Source organism: Protopterus annectens, chromosome 5.part0 (assembly GCF_019279795.1).
Source record: "Protopterus annectens isolate FY-2018-M chromosome 5.part0, PAN1.0, whole genome shotgun sequence".
Classification (NCBI taxonomy): domain Eukaryota; kingdom Metazoa; phylum Chordata; order Ceratodontiformes; family Protopteridae; genus Protopterus; species Protopterus annectens.
Genome location: NC_056735.1, coordinates 298,554,795 through 298,571,295, shown reverse-complemented (window position 1 = coordinate 298,571,295; position 16,501 = coordinate 298,554,795). Strand labels below are relative to the sequence as shown.

Here is a 16,501-nt window from a genome sequence, read left to right as displayed (position 1 = left end):
GGCATCGTTGATTGGCTAGAAGGACTAGTCACTCACAAGAAGATGTGGCTTGGATGTAGGTGCAGGCCTAGTACCTACTACCTGTTTCCATAGTTGGTGCACCTTGTTAGTACTGACCATCCTGCCACAGTGTGTCATAAGAGTAGATATGATTAATGGTTACCTGTATCTCTGTCATATAGGAACCTAAGCACAACATCCTGCCCAATGTACATGTTGCAAATCATTTATAGCAATGTTTAATGCGTGTCTCAGTAAGCATACCATAGGGGAAGTACAGTCATAAGACTTTTGGCTCACACTGCTGTCATGTATTACATACATTCACACTTTTGTCTTGTGGAAGGTCCAACATAGTGGGGCAACAGAGGGCTGATGAGGGCACTATGCTTGAACCACAGTGACAATGCATGTGATACTCTGGAAGGAGGGAAAACACCTACATTCATAGGTACAGTGTCACCTGTGAAGGTCAGTAGTGAACACATGGCCCCAGTGGAGCCCCTCCAACTTGTAGGTGAGAGACTCACACTGACTCCTCCTATGCAACACTGTTCAAAGCTTTTGATGTTCAGAGTTCCACAAATGTGGTATACCCACCACAGGTAAGAGATGAAGAGGAATTCCAACACCAGCATAATTCCTATACTGCCACTGACATAAATGCAGCACTTGGAATCAAGCAGTAGATATGCAGGTTAGAGATCAAAGTGAAAAACAACCGCTACATAGACAGCACTCTGGAGCTGGTAAGTATGCACTGTGACTTGTGGGAGGATATGCACAGTAACCTGGGGGATCAGCTTAAGAAAACAATATTGTTACAGAACTCAGTGGTGGTGATGAATGTTGCTTCCATTGTTGCATTCTTTTAACCCATTATGACTCCCTTCCAGTCCAGGTCTACTGGCTATGGTGCCCATGGCCACTGGAGGGTCCAAACATGAGATAAACATGCATGGGATGCATTGTGCCAAAGGACATGTGCAATTAATACTGCATGCTGGCAGAAGTGCTGCTTGTTCAACCAATGCGCTGTACCAGTACAAAGCACCAGCGCCTCACCCTCTCATCAGTTCAAGTGAACAGCAAAAAAAAAAAAAAAAAAAAACTTCATGTCCTATGGATGGCACAGTGGTGCAGTGGTAGCATTGTCACCTCACAGCAAGAGGTTCTCTGGTTCGATTCTCAGCTGGGGTGCCTTCTCTGTGGAGTATGCATGTCCTCCCTGCATTCATGTGGGTATGAAGTACTACGGTACTCAGGATTTTTTTTTTTTTACCTTAAAATGCAACATATTGTTTGCTACAATGTAGCAAGCAGTTGCTACAGTTTTGACCACACATGGAGAGCTACAGCTTTCAGATTTGCTATCAAATGCAATACCAGCTTTTATTAGCCAGTATTGCATTGGAAAGAGTTCAGGACTGGCTAACCATGCCACCCCCTAACACTTTGTGCCCAGTGCTGTTGTTCATCTCATCCCACCCTAGCTATGCTACTATTTTCTGGCATATGATCTGACACTCCAATCTGTGGATGAAGATGTTGCTCAGCCTTTGCCCACAGGAAACCTGCTGAGTATGGCCATGTAAAGGTTTTGTAGTTCAATTTCCTCCCTGCACTGGGATGTACCCAGCCTTGGCACAGCTAGCTGCATTCAACTCCTATGATTCTACCCATTTTGCAGTGTTGCAGACAGCTTTCAATGTATCCCCCACACCTGTGCAAGTAATAATGACTGTGCCCTGCCTACCCCCCCATCCATTGTGAATTTGTTGATATCTGAAGGGCAGTGTGGCCAGACCATACACTGCTTTGGTGTTACATATTATCATGTGTTATCTACGTCATGGATCAGACACTGTCACTTTGTCAGGGATGTAATGTATTATGCCTAATTCTGCCTCAGCTCTGGTTGTGAGCCTTCTTTGTCTTCCCCTGTATATTTTCCCAAATGCTTGTTCTCTACTCTGGGATACATGTGAAATACATGCACTCTCCAATATGCGGAAGCATGGCATTGAGGACCTGATGGAACTTTCTCAAGGCAGATGCCTGAGATACCCCAATGTGTCCCCAACAGGTCACTGAAAAAGGTCTCTGCAGCTAATATATGTAAATTCGCACAATAGTTGGTATCCACTTGGATAGGTACTCATAAGTTCATTGGTGTGTACTAGGCTAATGGCCCTGGAGCCTTTACAAGCCTAGCCCATAGAAGTGCCCTGGCATTGTGCCACCCGACGTTAGTTCCCAGTGCCTCTATCAAGTAGAGCCACTGGAATGATCCCTGGGGGGAACTTTCTATTTCCCATCCACTCATCAAGATTTCTCTTGAAGAGGGCCAGTGAAGTGCTCTGCTTGACATGTATGGGAAGTCTATTCCAAAGCATGGGCAGTATTTGGGTTATGAAACTGTCCCTCCAGCATGTTCTGTTGATTGTGGTAATGAGATTGAGGTCTCTGGAGCATGTGGAACAGAGGTATTAGGATTTCTTTAGATGTAGCATTTCTAGCAGAGCTGGGTCAGACATGGCTTTGTAAGTCAAGCAGAGGTCGCCTCTTAGTAGATGACATGAGACACAGAATAGCTGTAGTTTTTTGTGTCTGTCCATGTAGGACATGTGTTTAAGGCCTAGGATCCTCTTTCTAAGGTACTTTTGTGGCCCTTCCATCTGTTGCATGTGTCTAGTGAGGTACATGCCAAATGGGGCATTATACTCAATGACTGACCTAATGAGAGAAGAGTAGAGAGAGATGATGGCCTCTTTCTTCCTAGATGCAAAACCCTTGGTAATGAGATGTGCCACATAGAAGGACTTTCTGACTACAGTGGCAATGTGATGGTCAAAGGAGAGGTTGCTGTCAACCTGTGTCACCAGATCTCTTATAACGCCTTCAGTGTTCAGTGGTCTCCCATCGATGTGGTAATTAGTGGGAAATTAGTTTTTCCCACAGGGGATGATGATGCATTTTTTGGCATTAAACTTTATGCCTTGGTTTTGACACCAGTCATTGGTCTCAGTAAGGCCTTTCTGTAGGATGTCTACATAACTTGGGGAGTCATTTGTTGACTTCATAGCTACTCTTCACACAAATGTTTTTTGTTTAACAGCCTCATCATCCCATCCTCCTCTCTTTGTTACCCACCATCACCATCTTCACAGGTTGTTAAATGTAACCCAGGCACCCTGTACCATACTCCTTAATGACCACTCCCTATTTTTCTAATTTAATACATTTCTCTTTTATTCACAGATAGGACTCTTCCTTATTTTTCTAATGAATGATTTAATTTTGCTGCTTATCTTCCCCACACAAAATGCACCAACTCCTATCCCCATAGGACTATACACTATATTGATTTGTATTACAAAATGCAAGATTTTAAATTTTACACTGTAAACACGAATGAAAAGCAAACCAGTAAAAATAAACCCCAGCAGGACATAAGATCCACAAAAGATATTTATTGAGCGCTTTCGTTTGGTATAATACAAAACTTCATCAGAATATCTAGTAGAAAGACAGACAACTGACTCAACAAAATGTATATATATATATATATATATATATATATATATATATATATATATATACACACATATAAATTTTGTTGAGTCAGTTGTCTGTCTGTTTTTCTACTAGATATTCTGATGATGTTTTGTATTATACCAAACGAAAGCGCTCAATAAACATCTTTTGTGGATCTTCTGTCCTGCTGGGGTTTAAATTTTACACTGTGCTTTTATACAGTCCACCAAACCACATTTGTAATGCTGAGTTGGTGGACAAGACTAGAGCAAGGCATGCCTCTGATCTCTTAATATTATGATACTTTGCAAGTTTATGCACTGCAGCGTCATATCTACATCTCATATTCCTGTCTCCAGTCTCAACTCCTATCTGCATTAATGTTCCTTCTATATCATATTTATAACATTAGCTGCTCCTCCTCTTTGTTTCAAGTCTGTTTTAGGAGTTAGAGTAATGCTATTTATTTACTGACATTTGTTTATTGGGAAAGTCCAACTATACATAGGTGTCATTTTCAGTAGAAGCCCTGGGAGAAAAGCTCCAAGGAATCATATTTAAGCAATCAGTATTTACAATAACACATTTTGTAATGTAGTTTCAGTGAATGCAACCCATAATAGTCAGTATAATAACATTTGAATTGATATTCAAAAACATTAAATTTACAAGCCTTGTAGTGAGACTTTACAGACTGATGTACAAGATAGGTTGGAGTAATTTATGAAATACAACAGAGAGGACCTAAGCAAGTTTGAATGTCACTAGAAATGTAGCAATGGAACAGTAATTTGGTTGTGTTAATTAGAAGTAGGTATAGTAGTTTAAGAAGGGCAATAAAGTGAGTTGTTAGAATCTTTTGCAGATGCACGAGTAAACAGCACAGCCACTTAAATGCATGTTATTGCTGCACCATTTATAAGTCAGTTAAAGCCTTTCAAATCTACCTCTCATCTCCAAGCACATTGTATTATTTTAAATCTTCATGCACTCTTCATATGCTTCATTTTGAAAAATATTTTTCATCTTTTTATTTTATGTTTTCAGCAAAGTGTTTCTTAATAGTGTCTTGTTTTAATGATCCCCAAAGCAAGCTAAATTTTCAGCTAGCTTTCAAACAGTTTCATATAACAAATATCTTGCCTACACAACTTTAAGGCCTAGTCCTGTGTTTTGCCCTTTTGCTTTTGGTTTTTCACAGCCTCTTTATGTAAATGCTTTGCAGCATCCGTTTTTAGCCATGTCTTTCACTGAAAAGAAGAAAATAAAAATATTCCATACCTTCCTCATGGAACACATTAACAGTGATATGCATTATAAACAGAAACAATGATCCTCTTATTTCCTGTATTACAAATAGAGTTACGTTCTCCTATCCTTCCAGTTCTTTAATAGTTTCAGTGGCAATGGCTTCATGTAGTGAAATGTGTCCTCAACCATCAAAACTATCTGTCACCACTTGCCTTCCTTCAATCACTACAAGGTGCCATTGACAGTGTAAGTGGCCCTCCCATAGTGTGTATATATATATATATATATATATATATATATATATATATATATATATATATATATACACATATATATATATATATATATATATATATATATATATACTAGCAACCACCATAAATATGGTCAGTTCTGTACCTGTACTATATACTATGTGCATAAACTTCTTTGAGATAACATTGTTAATATGGTTCTTTTTGTTTACTCCTAAAACTTATTTTTTCTTTGAAAATACTGCTTTCCTGGTTTACTAGCTGTAGGGAGACCAGTACTAGGAATAGCCAGGTAGTAGACAATGCATCCATTACTACTTCTGATTGTTGGTAACCTTTACATTTCCAGTAATACCCTTAGCAATACCAGTGTAGCTCATATCATTATGGTTGCTCTTAACTCTTCTCTTGCCACTGTGCTACTTCTAGGACTTTTCAGACAGTACAACAACTGATTCATACCTACTGACAGCCTGTTATTTCTGGACCAATTTTATTATATATGCAAGAGAAGTAAACACTTTGTCTGGAAACTTTTCTAGCAACAATATCCAGTGTTCATAAACATCGGCATATCAACCTAACACCATAGACTGAGGCTGTTAAACAGTCTGTACCTGTGTAACTGAGGCCAGTATGTAGCAAACCTGAGCTTCCCAGGGACTCAAAATTTTCTGTCCACACCTCCTCCCACACATACTTCTATGACAAATCACCAAAACTGCAGTCTTGCTTCTCTAAGGTTCACAGGCCGTCAAAGACTCACAAGATCCTTGTTAATGATGATTCCATAACTAAACACTCCAAAACTACACCAACCAGACTGAACAAAAAAGAGTGCTACAGTAAGCTACTTATCTGGAGCTAAGATTAGGGACACTGCATGACCTTCAGGACACTTCAGTGTGCTAAAAATGAGAATGACATTTTATTTGTTTATATGGCAGAAGGAAAACCACTGGTTCTGAAAAGTATTTCTCCATCAACAAGAATGATGAGGAAGTTCAAAAATAAATTAAATGGCTTCAACAATCAGCTAAACTGGTGTCCTTTCATACAGATCTAGCATGTGCCTGTTATGAATGGCATGGTTAGTAGGCCCGCTTAATGCAAACCAATGGCCACACATCTTGTCAAACGTATTACATTTACCAGCTAATACCTTTGTGCCTTTATAGTTTTTTTATGCAAAGACAAGTTTATGCATACGCACTTAACAAATTCCAGTTTGGATGCAATCAAGGTAGCACAGCTCAATGGTAGAAGGATGAACAGCAAGCATTACAGACAACAAGGGTGGGCCCTAATACAGGTATTTAAAGCTTTTAAGGACCCCTTTTATATGGGAACATATTGGACTAAGGAAATTTAAGTCAATCCTTGGGTTATGTCTCTGAAAAGAGAAGAATATGATAACCTTAAGGGTTTTCTGTTACATTAGGAAGCCTAAAATGATGCCCACTACTTTAACAAACTTCCAGTGGAGTTTTCCACTCTGATTCCAAAGTTATTGTTGGCATCCTCAAAGACAAAGTTGTTGCTAATTTCACACCAGCAACACAGAGAGATGCACGCACCACTATCAACCATCCATACCTCTCAAATCACCCTGGACCAACTTATAAATACACTATCCTAAGCCAAAAATAACAGCGCCATGGGACTTTATAATATCTCTGACAGTCTCCATAGACTGAAGCTGTTAAACAGTCTGTATCTGTGTCACTGAGGCCAGTATGTAGCAAACAAGTATTAAAGTAAGCATATTAAAATATTATAGTAAGCATCAATCACTACTTAACAGAATCCTTCTTAAACCTCTTCAGTTTAAATCTCTACATGGGCTGTGTATCTGAAAAGTGAATAGAGGCCATGATAATACCATTAAACAAATGTGGCCCCATAATAGAACCTCCTAAAACTATCGACCTATTAGTTTCATAGAAAACTATCCATAAAGTTATGCAGTGCACAACTAGCTAATAAACAATAATTTATATACCTGCATACATACATAAGTACAAATATTTCAAGCAATGCCATTAACGCACCTCTAGCCTGCCAATATCCCAAAACAGTTGCTCCCATAATAAGTGTCCAGGCTGTTCTTAATAATATCTAAACTAGCGCTTGCTTTAATGTAATTAAATAGTCTGTCCATGCATCAACTGCTCTCTCATAAAACCAATTAGTATACTTCTCATTGCTATAGAATCTTGTACATAGGTTGTCTGATGATTGCCTACTACTTTTTGATAATCCCAAACATTCCCAGAGGTAGTTGTGTCTAAATGCCCTATGTAGTTCAACCGTTTCCATTTATTGTATTTTTGTCTCTCACCTTAATCAGTTCTAAAAAATATATCCCCCTCATGTTGTATGTCTAGATCTTGATGTTAAAATTTTTTGCAATTAAACAATTTCTCTTTCAAAACTTTTCACATTCCTTCTGCAGTTTTTTCAGTGAATGCATCACTCCAATTAGTTTTACATTGTGAATGCTTTGCTTCCATATAATCTGTAATTAATCTTCTGTGCATTGGTTTAGATTTCAATTTGGCAGAATTATCTAAAAACAAATTAACCTTTATAAACCATGGTCTCTACAGATCAACAGTGGTAGAATTTGACGTGAAGTGACAATAATTTCTTTAGGAATACAAACAACATCTAGTATGTTCTATTCCCTTGTATTTTTTTTTTTTTTTTTTTTTACAGTCTAAAGTAATTGTTGTTCCTGAACACAGTCTGTGAATAATTTATAAGCAATCTAAAAACCCTGCATCTAATCTGGATTTGTAAAATGTAGGTTACAGTAAAGCCCTCTGGGACGGCCTGACATTGTATGCTGGTTATTTGACCTTACCAATGACTTTGATACTATCCTCCACACTGGTACCATAGACAAACTTACTCAACATAGACAGATAGTGACTCTGGAGCTATCTGTAGCACTCAAAATGAAATTTTGCTATTTGTACATCAGGATAATAGTTTCCATTTTCTAATGTATATACCTCACTATGTATCACAAACATTCTCACAGCCTTTATACCAAATTCTTGCAAAAATGTTACATAAAGAATTCATTTGTTACCCAAATACCTCCTGCTAGCTTTATTGCTGAAAACATTTCTCCCAATAATAAAGTTTATCCCTCATTTTTCTCCCCAGAGTGCATGGAGTACTGTTGATTTAGGTCATACCTCTCAACCACTTAGAGCAATAAATCTGGACAAAGCCATAAATAAAAGTGGGACAAGGGCAGAAAAATAGGGACAATTTTTAATTATTCCTCTTCCCAACTTAGAAAGTTGATAGAATAACAGATTTTGCATTAGCATGAATTTTCTGAAGGATATGAAGTTTGAAACTCAAATGTCTGTCATTATTTTCTAACTTCAATCTTTAATGATTTGCCACTGATTTGCCAGAAAACCACAATTTTATGAAATACAGACCAAAAATATAAGTCCAAAATCTGCACATTCTGCAAGAATCTGTACAGTTGAGATGTATGTTACATAGTTCAAGAAATTTAAACAAAACCTAAAATAATAAGTGGACAAAAGCCCAAAATAGTTACAGATTTTAAATATTCCTCTTAGAAGCTTAGAAAGTTATTAGAAGAACAAGATTTGCATTAGCATGAGTTTCAGAAGGACAAAAAGTCTGGAACTCAAATGTATGTCATTATTTAGTGAATTTATTTGGACAGTTGAGAGCTATGATTGAGGTACTCAGAACTCTTACACCAAAAGTATTCTATTTTTATTCTTCTTTCAACAGTGTAAGCACAATTTATACTTCTTTGTCTCTCTGATCAGCTACACAGCCAATACTTTTCCCAGGCTGTTACCGTACCTTCCCCTTAAAAACAGGCTAGTATTTGCATTAATATGTCTAGTAAAACTAGATAAAGCCTCATCACCATACCATTCTCATATACTACTTTCTTCATAAATTAAAAAAATCCTCAAATTTGTGTAATGCAATCTTTCAGCTGTGACTCTATGTAGGACAGTGCACTGGCATCCTCTGTTTTATAATTACTCAACAAGATACTCTTGTATAGCTCATTTTTAAACCTCTTGCATTGCTAAGATCATCACTATCATAAATGCACAAATATCTTTTTTTTGAGTCACAAGGTTGTGAAACAGAGTAATGCATATATTAAGATAAAATGAATTTTCAATATGGTATACAAAATGTTTATGTTACACGACAATGTACTGGACTTTACGTGATAACAGAAAAGTTTTCTTCTCACCATAAGTCGGTGTACTATCCCGTCTTCCTGGTCCTCCTCCTCTTCCTTTATCATATTCATAACAGTACAGTACGGCATCTTCTTCAACTACAGTGAAACGCTTTCGATATTCTTGATCCAGGAATGAATTTGGAGATTCAGAACCTTTGCTGACTGGCTTAGCTATTCCATGTCTGCTGATATCTTCAGAAGGAAGATTCCCTTTCTCATCCCTTAAGAGAAGAACAGAAACAGTGGGAATGCCAGAAAAACAATGTGTAATTTCTCAGTAAAACTGAGGCTGGTACAGTAACATCTAGAATGGTGTGATATCAAATTCAATCTATATGGATAAGAGTCATTAATGTGGTGCCACCTCAGCCTCAAACATACTTCCTTCCATCTGTATAATCAGCTAAGAAAATGTCTGAAAGCACTGAGAATGCTTTCTTCCCTGTAAAAATGATTGCCTTTTTTACAAACAGTGTAGGCAATCACTTTCAGCAAATTCACTGTCCTTCGATATTACTGTTTGAACTGTAAAAGGACTGTACCACTGCACTCACATCTATGGCTATCCATGACCAAGAAGCCACTGAGACATAAGGGTATATAATGAATTATTGTCAATGAGTCTAAGCTGAAAAGATATCAATCTCATCAATGATAACTACTGAAAAAAGGTAGTAAATAAAGTGATCGCAAATGTAATACAAAACATTCTATCTGTGATCATCAACAAATCTAAATATAAATTGGTTTTACGGGGTGGGTCTCTGTCCCTACATCTCTGGAACTTAAACACACTGACTCCAGGTTTGCACAAACAGGAAAAAGGGAAAAGTTACCCTACAGTCAAAGTCAACTCTTGGTGCAGTGGATAGTCCAAAAGGTAAGGCATGAAACTGAATGTGATCTAGAGACACAAAACCTTAAAAACGCTTGAAGTCTGGATGAATAAGTATATAATGATAAGCATCTTTTAAGGCTAGTGTTACCAGAAACTTGAAAGAGAAAGAACAGGTAACAGGCTGTGACGTGACATCATTTTCAAGTTGGACATTATCTCAAAGGAATGCCACATCTAGAACTGCTCACCAAGCATTTTTTTGTTTGTTTTTTTAGCACTAAGACTATCTTTAAATAAAACTGATATGCAGGATTAAGAACTACATCCTGGAATGGTGAAATTTCCTACCACTGCCATCTGTAACCCAGTTGAATTATTTTCAAAACCAGTTTGCCTGAAACTATCAGTTACCACAGAGAAAAGTGGAGATTCAGACTTTCTAGAACAGAAAAGGGGCCAGGGTGGAAGGGAATCACAAGGTCTCTTGCATGGTCATTCAAACTTCAAAATTGTTGGACTGTCCATGGTTTTGGGAGGTTTGAGGCTTCTTTTTGGAACTCCCTTGACTCTTCTTCTTAAATGTCTGTTTACATGAATTCTGTTGAGACAGTTTATTTTGCTTTTTGCCAAAACTGGATGAGGAGAAAGAAAATCCCTTGAACAATTTGAAAAAGGAGGGACGAACAATCTTAGAGATTTCCTGGATCAGCTTGACCCTTTTATCACACTTTTTGATCACTTCTGCAGCAGAGGGTCCAGACACTAAATCTCTATCTGAGGAAGAATTTAAAAATCTAATTTTAATATAGTATGGGTGGTTCTGAGAATGCAGCCAAGCAAACTTCCTTAAAACAGTACCAGTAGCCATAGCCCTGGAAGAAGTATCAACAGAATCATACATACACTGCAAACAATTAGTGACCTGTGCTGCAGAAGAAACTAAGTTATTTAAAATACTGTTTTTCTTCACAAGAAGAAACTATGGTTAAAGCAATCCTCATACTTTCATAATATGTCAGAATAAACTTTAACATATGACAATTTAAAATTCTGAAAAACAGAGTTGCAGAAATATACACCTTTTTCCACATACCTATCAATAAACGTTCCCATCCTTATTAGAACTAGTATGGCTGGAATTAACTAAGTGCTTAGCAGGAGTGGAGTCAAGTAATAGTTATCATGATGTGATCTGCCTTTGTAGGCATAGTTTGCTGACTATCAGGAAAAAAAACACAGACGTCCTCTAAAGAGAGCAGGAATGGGTGTAGGTTCTGGAAAATCCTTCTGTCACAACTCATATTATTTTAATATTTTCTGAGGGACTGAGAAGCATTAGTGTTTTCCCACTGAAAACACTTGGACATTCCAGCAATAGTCTCAGAGAAAGAGAAACCCCCACAGGTAGAATCAGAAACTGAACTCTCCTCTGAGTCTGAATCAGAATTCTAAGGACTAAACCTTGAATCTATCCCTGCATCTTCCTGTTCAGATTCAGAATCTTGAATTTCTTTCAGAAAAGAGGCATCCCTCTTTCTTTTGCGAGAAACTACTCTAATAAGTAAGATCAATAGTGTGAATTAAACCCCAAGCCAGTCTCAGTAAACTAGTCCTATCCATACAAATTTGAGGAGGAGTAGAAACATGTCTGGTCTTCTGTTTATTTTTGACAAAAAAATGGGGCAAACCATGTTACTAATGGCAGCGGCTGCTTCCCCAGAGATAGACACAGCATTCTCACATAACAGGGAAAGCTTGCTTGTTTTCTTTCCCAGGACCAGCAACAGCATCACTCCCTTACCCACTGAGGGGACTCCCAACAGCTGCAGAGGATGGCATTAGGTGCTACATTAGAGGGATTCAGTGTAAAAGATGAGTGGTCTGAGGCACATTAAATGGCCACGGCAGAGTCACCCACCTGTGGCTGAGGCAAATTGCTTGCCTGCTATAGTGGCAAAGGCTGTTTACATAACTTTTTTTTTCTTTTTGAGGCTGGAAGAAGAACAGACCATGGGACTGGCAATCTATTCCATGGTCAAGCCAAAACTGGTGCCCCTTTCCCTGTGAAGACAAGCAGGAAATGCCAGTAAAACCACCAGTCCACAGAAGTTACTTTTTAAACAGAAAAAAACATGGTAAAAGGCACTTCCAAACACTATGACTGGCCCACAAAGGAAAATTAAACTCAATTTCTCCACAGAATATGCTATCAGTTAATTTACACTACTTTAAAACTGACAAAAAATGAGTGCTCCACTCAAAAGTACATTACAGTCTCAAGAGAGTCCATTAAAACACAACACTCCAAGCTTTAATATAACTTTCCTGAAGTTGAAAGTAACAAAACCTCAGAAAACATATGAGAATGGCAGTTTTTTCCCCCCAAAGGAATTTACCTGTCCGGCAAAGGAAAGCCAAGCTGGCCACTGATCCTGACAAGCTTCAAAGGAGCATACTCTTTGGTGGCAGTAAAGCTCTCTAAACACCAGGACAGACACATTTTTATTGCACCTCTTTACAAATGTAAATTGTTACAACACACACACACACACACACACACACACACACACACACATGCAACACAACTTTTTATAGGGGCAAAATAGCAGCACTGTCTGGTTAAGGGGTACATTTACAACCAAACAATATGCAATTGTAGATGGAAGAGAATGAAACACAACAATACAGCATAAAGTTCATTTTTTGCATCAAACAGCCTAAACCATGGAAATTTACTACCAAGATTCCATTTTTATGAATACGTATATATGTATGTATGTATGCATGTAAGTTTCATGTTTAGGTATGTGTGTGTATTAATTTAATGATTTGTATATGTTTAGCGGGGTAGAACAATGATCAAGATCTGACCAACTGCAGGTCCAGTACAGGCTAGAAAGATGAAAACAACAAATATTTAGTTACAGTGATGTCACCAGGGTGATATAACAAATAAACATTGCATAATCAACAACTGTATGTATGTAAATATAAAGAGTGGGAAACACTATAGGAGAAAGCTCAAATTGGCAGCTCAGGATTATACGCCAGGTCAGAAAGTAGAGCATGAAGAAGTGAGACATTACATGGTAAGGTTGGATATGTAGATGAAGAAAAGTAGAGAAGATGCATGTATAGACAAAACTTATAATGAACTCTTGAGTGTGTTTAGTACCACCTTTTCAGTGACAAAAATGGACTACTTTAAATGACAACAGAATACTCAACACCTTCCAGAATGTTACTGATCAGAAGTACAGACGTAACTGAAGTAAAGTTGTTTTATTCTTAAAACATAGTGTACTATCAAATACACATGGAAATGAAGTAAAAATACTTACCTGTCACTTTTCTGAGCAGCAGGTTGCATGAAATTTTGCTTTGTGATGTAAAAAATATTTTTAGAAACTCATCTCATTAAAATGTTACTACAAAATAACTGGGAAAAAAATTTCACTTTATTCAAGATACATCTGATTACTTAATAGTGCAACTTGAATTCAAGACAATATTCTGTGAATCATTTTAAAGTACACTTTTCTACAAATGAGTAAAGATGCCGTATCAGCACCTGTAGAAATTAATGGTTTATATTTTCAAGGACTGCAATTCTACTGACAGCAATGTGCTTTTTTTGTGGTTTGCAGTTAGATATATTAATAAAGGAGCATAGAAAGTACAAAATTTTATCAATTCCCATTGACGTAGTATAAGACAAAACAAAGTGCATTTTGAAAGTATAGTGAACTCTTTAAGCCATTAACCCAATGAGAATGTATGAATTGTCTAGTTCTTGACTGGAGGTATATTTTCATACAACTAGGTAGTTTTGCAAATGTCTAAAAGCCCACAAAAGAATATCTGAGGACTATCTTTCTGATAAGTAAGTACCAACCCAAGCTCTTTTCCAGTGCAATATAATCAGATTCTCTATGAAAAATGTAACAGACTTCAACAAATGCTTAATGTGAGGAAATGGGGCTGAAATTCAAACAATGATTTAAGTATAGCTCTAAGAGTGTAAAATATGCTTCTGGTTTTGAAGACTAGTATTTGGGCCTTTTTTTAGTACAAGTACCTGAATAGGTGAGACTTTGCACAAACATTACTTTCAGCATCTTCTTTTTAACAACTCAAATGTTTCTGAAATACAGAATACTAGTCAAACTCAAGACAACGGCTGACAGATGATTATATTCACACAATGTGCACTACATCTGTTTCCCCCACATCAGCAATTTGTTTAAGAAATAAACATATTCTAATAAGCAAGCAATAATGCCTGGTAGGGTGTGTGTTAATTTGTAATTAACGCCCACCCGGCGGTGTTATGATGCCTGACGCCATAGGCATAGGGCCTCTACACCCCTGGAAGGGCTTTAATTACATATTAAGACACATCCTAGAGGTCATTATTGTGCTTATAAAAAGAAAGAAGAATGGCAGGACACTGCTGGATTAACTCCTTCTTTTATTAAAACAACAGAATGGTGTCTCTGTAAAATTGCTGTATTTTACTTTTTTTTTTTTTAAGTACTACATTATTTTTTTTACATAGTTTAATGTAAAATAGTTCCTCTACTTAGTATTTTAAACTTGCTATAGTATGTGCTAATGGTGTTGGAGGAAGCATTTTACATCACAAATACATAAAATAGATAATATAGTGCTTAAAAGAATAAACAAGTACAACACAACAATTTTACATAGAGCCCATTCTTTCTCTCTCTCTCATATACACACATACACAGTCTCTTCTGCTTTCACACACACATACATATACACACACATTCTCCTCTCCGTTTATGCACACATTCACTCACAGAAGATCGTTCTCACTCTTTCTCAGTCTCACATACACACAGTCTCTGCTGCTTTCATACATGCATTCAGTCACACACAATCTCTCTCACTTTCTCTCCACCTCTCTTAATCTCGCGCGCACACACACACACACACACACACACACACACACACACACACACACACACACACACACACACAGTCTCTCTCTTTTTTTTTACATTTTACACGTGCTAAACAACAGAACTGCTGTTTAACGAGTGTAAAATAATGGCGGACGCTATTTTTTTTTTCAGTCCAAACTCCACGGCAGTGTGCTATGCTACCATGAAGCAGCGGACTCATTTGTCAGCGGGTATTACTTGTACATTAATATCCTGCTGGATAACGTTTGTTCTCCAATTAGTGTGATGATGTATAGTTTACCCATTCTCTAAACACTGATAAAACTAAGCAGAGTAGTTTAACTACATTATTATAATATTTTGCCTTAATAAAATTAACCGAGTGGCAGTGTATGAAACATGAAAATTGCAGTTTGAGGTTTGTGTTATACCTGCAGAAAGGCACTAGTATTACAAACCAAACTTCTTGGTAAAAAAGTTAAGAGGAATGTTAGATCCCTTTACAAAATGTAAAAAAAAGAAAGATTGCTTAAATGCTAAAATTTCAGCAACAATGTAACATGAAATGGCAAAATTAAGTGCATTATTGCCACTGATTTCAAAATGGTAGCCAAGCTGTGAAGACATCTGCTTCTAATAGATCAGAGTCTCCACTTGATAACTATTTCGTGATTTGCGTTATGCTTCATTGAGTTCTTTGAATGACAACATTTACGACTACACTTCACACTTTCTCTGCTGATGCTTTTTAATCTTTCTTCATTCATCCTGGAGATTTATAGATATTATATTTCTACTAACATTCTAGAAGTTTCCACAAACTTCAGCCTGTCTTTTAACCAGCATGGCTAGCAAAACTGAAGAGAAGATGGAACAACAATTTTCAAAGACAAAACTTTCTTTGATTTCAACATCAGAGAATTAAAGTAAACTCAAAATAAATGCATGATACTTCAGAAAAGGAAGAGAGAGAACATTACCTATTTCAAAATCTATTTCTGATAGCAATTTTTCATTCACTGAACTAAGGGAAGCATTACAACTAACTAAAGAAAATGTCTAAATAATTCTATAGTAGTAATAATTTGGCCAAATTAGTTTCTAGGAGTGTAAAAATTAACTCAGCGATTTAAACATATGAGGATTCTATGCCTAATACTACATCTAATATTGATCGGCATCTGACGAAATGGCTTGTACAAAACAAAAACTGACCGACATTGAAACAAGTAGAAAACATAATATTTTCTCTAGACATGCATCTGAAAAACATGCCTCTACCAGTGTACTAGATTTCACTTCTAACTTACCAAGAATCAAAGCCAAAAGATTCCTTCAAAACACAAAGGGCACAATTCACACACAGTCTGCTTTTAATTCTTTGTAAATACTTTATATCAAATTATTGCTTCAAGATAAAAATCCTTAA

General features: G+C 37.0%; 1 protein-coding gene across 6 annotated transcripts in view; it reads right to left on the bottom strand.

Annotated features, from left to right (window-relative positions):
* Positions 1-16,501, bottom strand: part of CNKSR2 (connector enhancer of kinase suppressor of Ras 2) — a 2,909,208-nt gene that overhangs the window by 889,453 nt on the left and 2,003,254 nt on the right. For all 6 annotated transcript variants that reach the window (XM_044072276.1, XM_044072278.1, XM_044072277.1 and 3 more), the window contains one exon: positions 9,316-9,527. In XM_044072276.1, the coding sequence (XP_043928211.1) occupies positions 9,316-9,527 (212 nt within the window). The remainder of the gene's footprint in view (positions 1-9,315; positions 9,528-16,501) is intronic.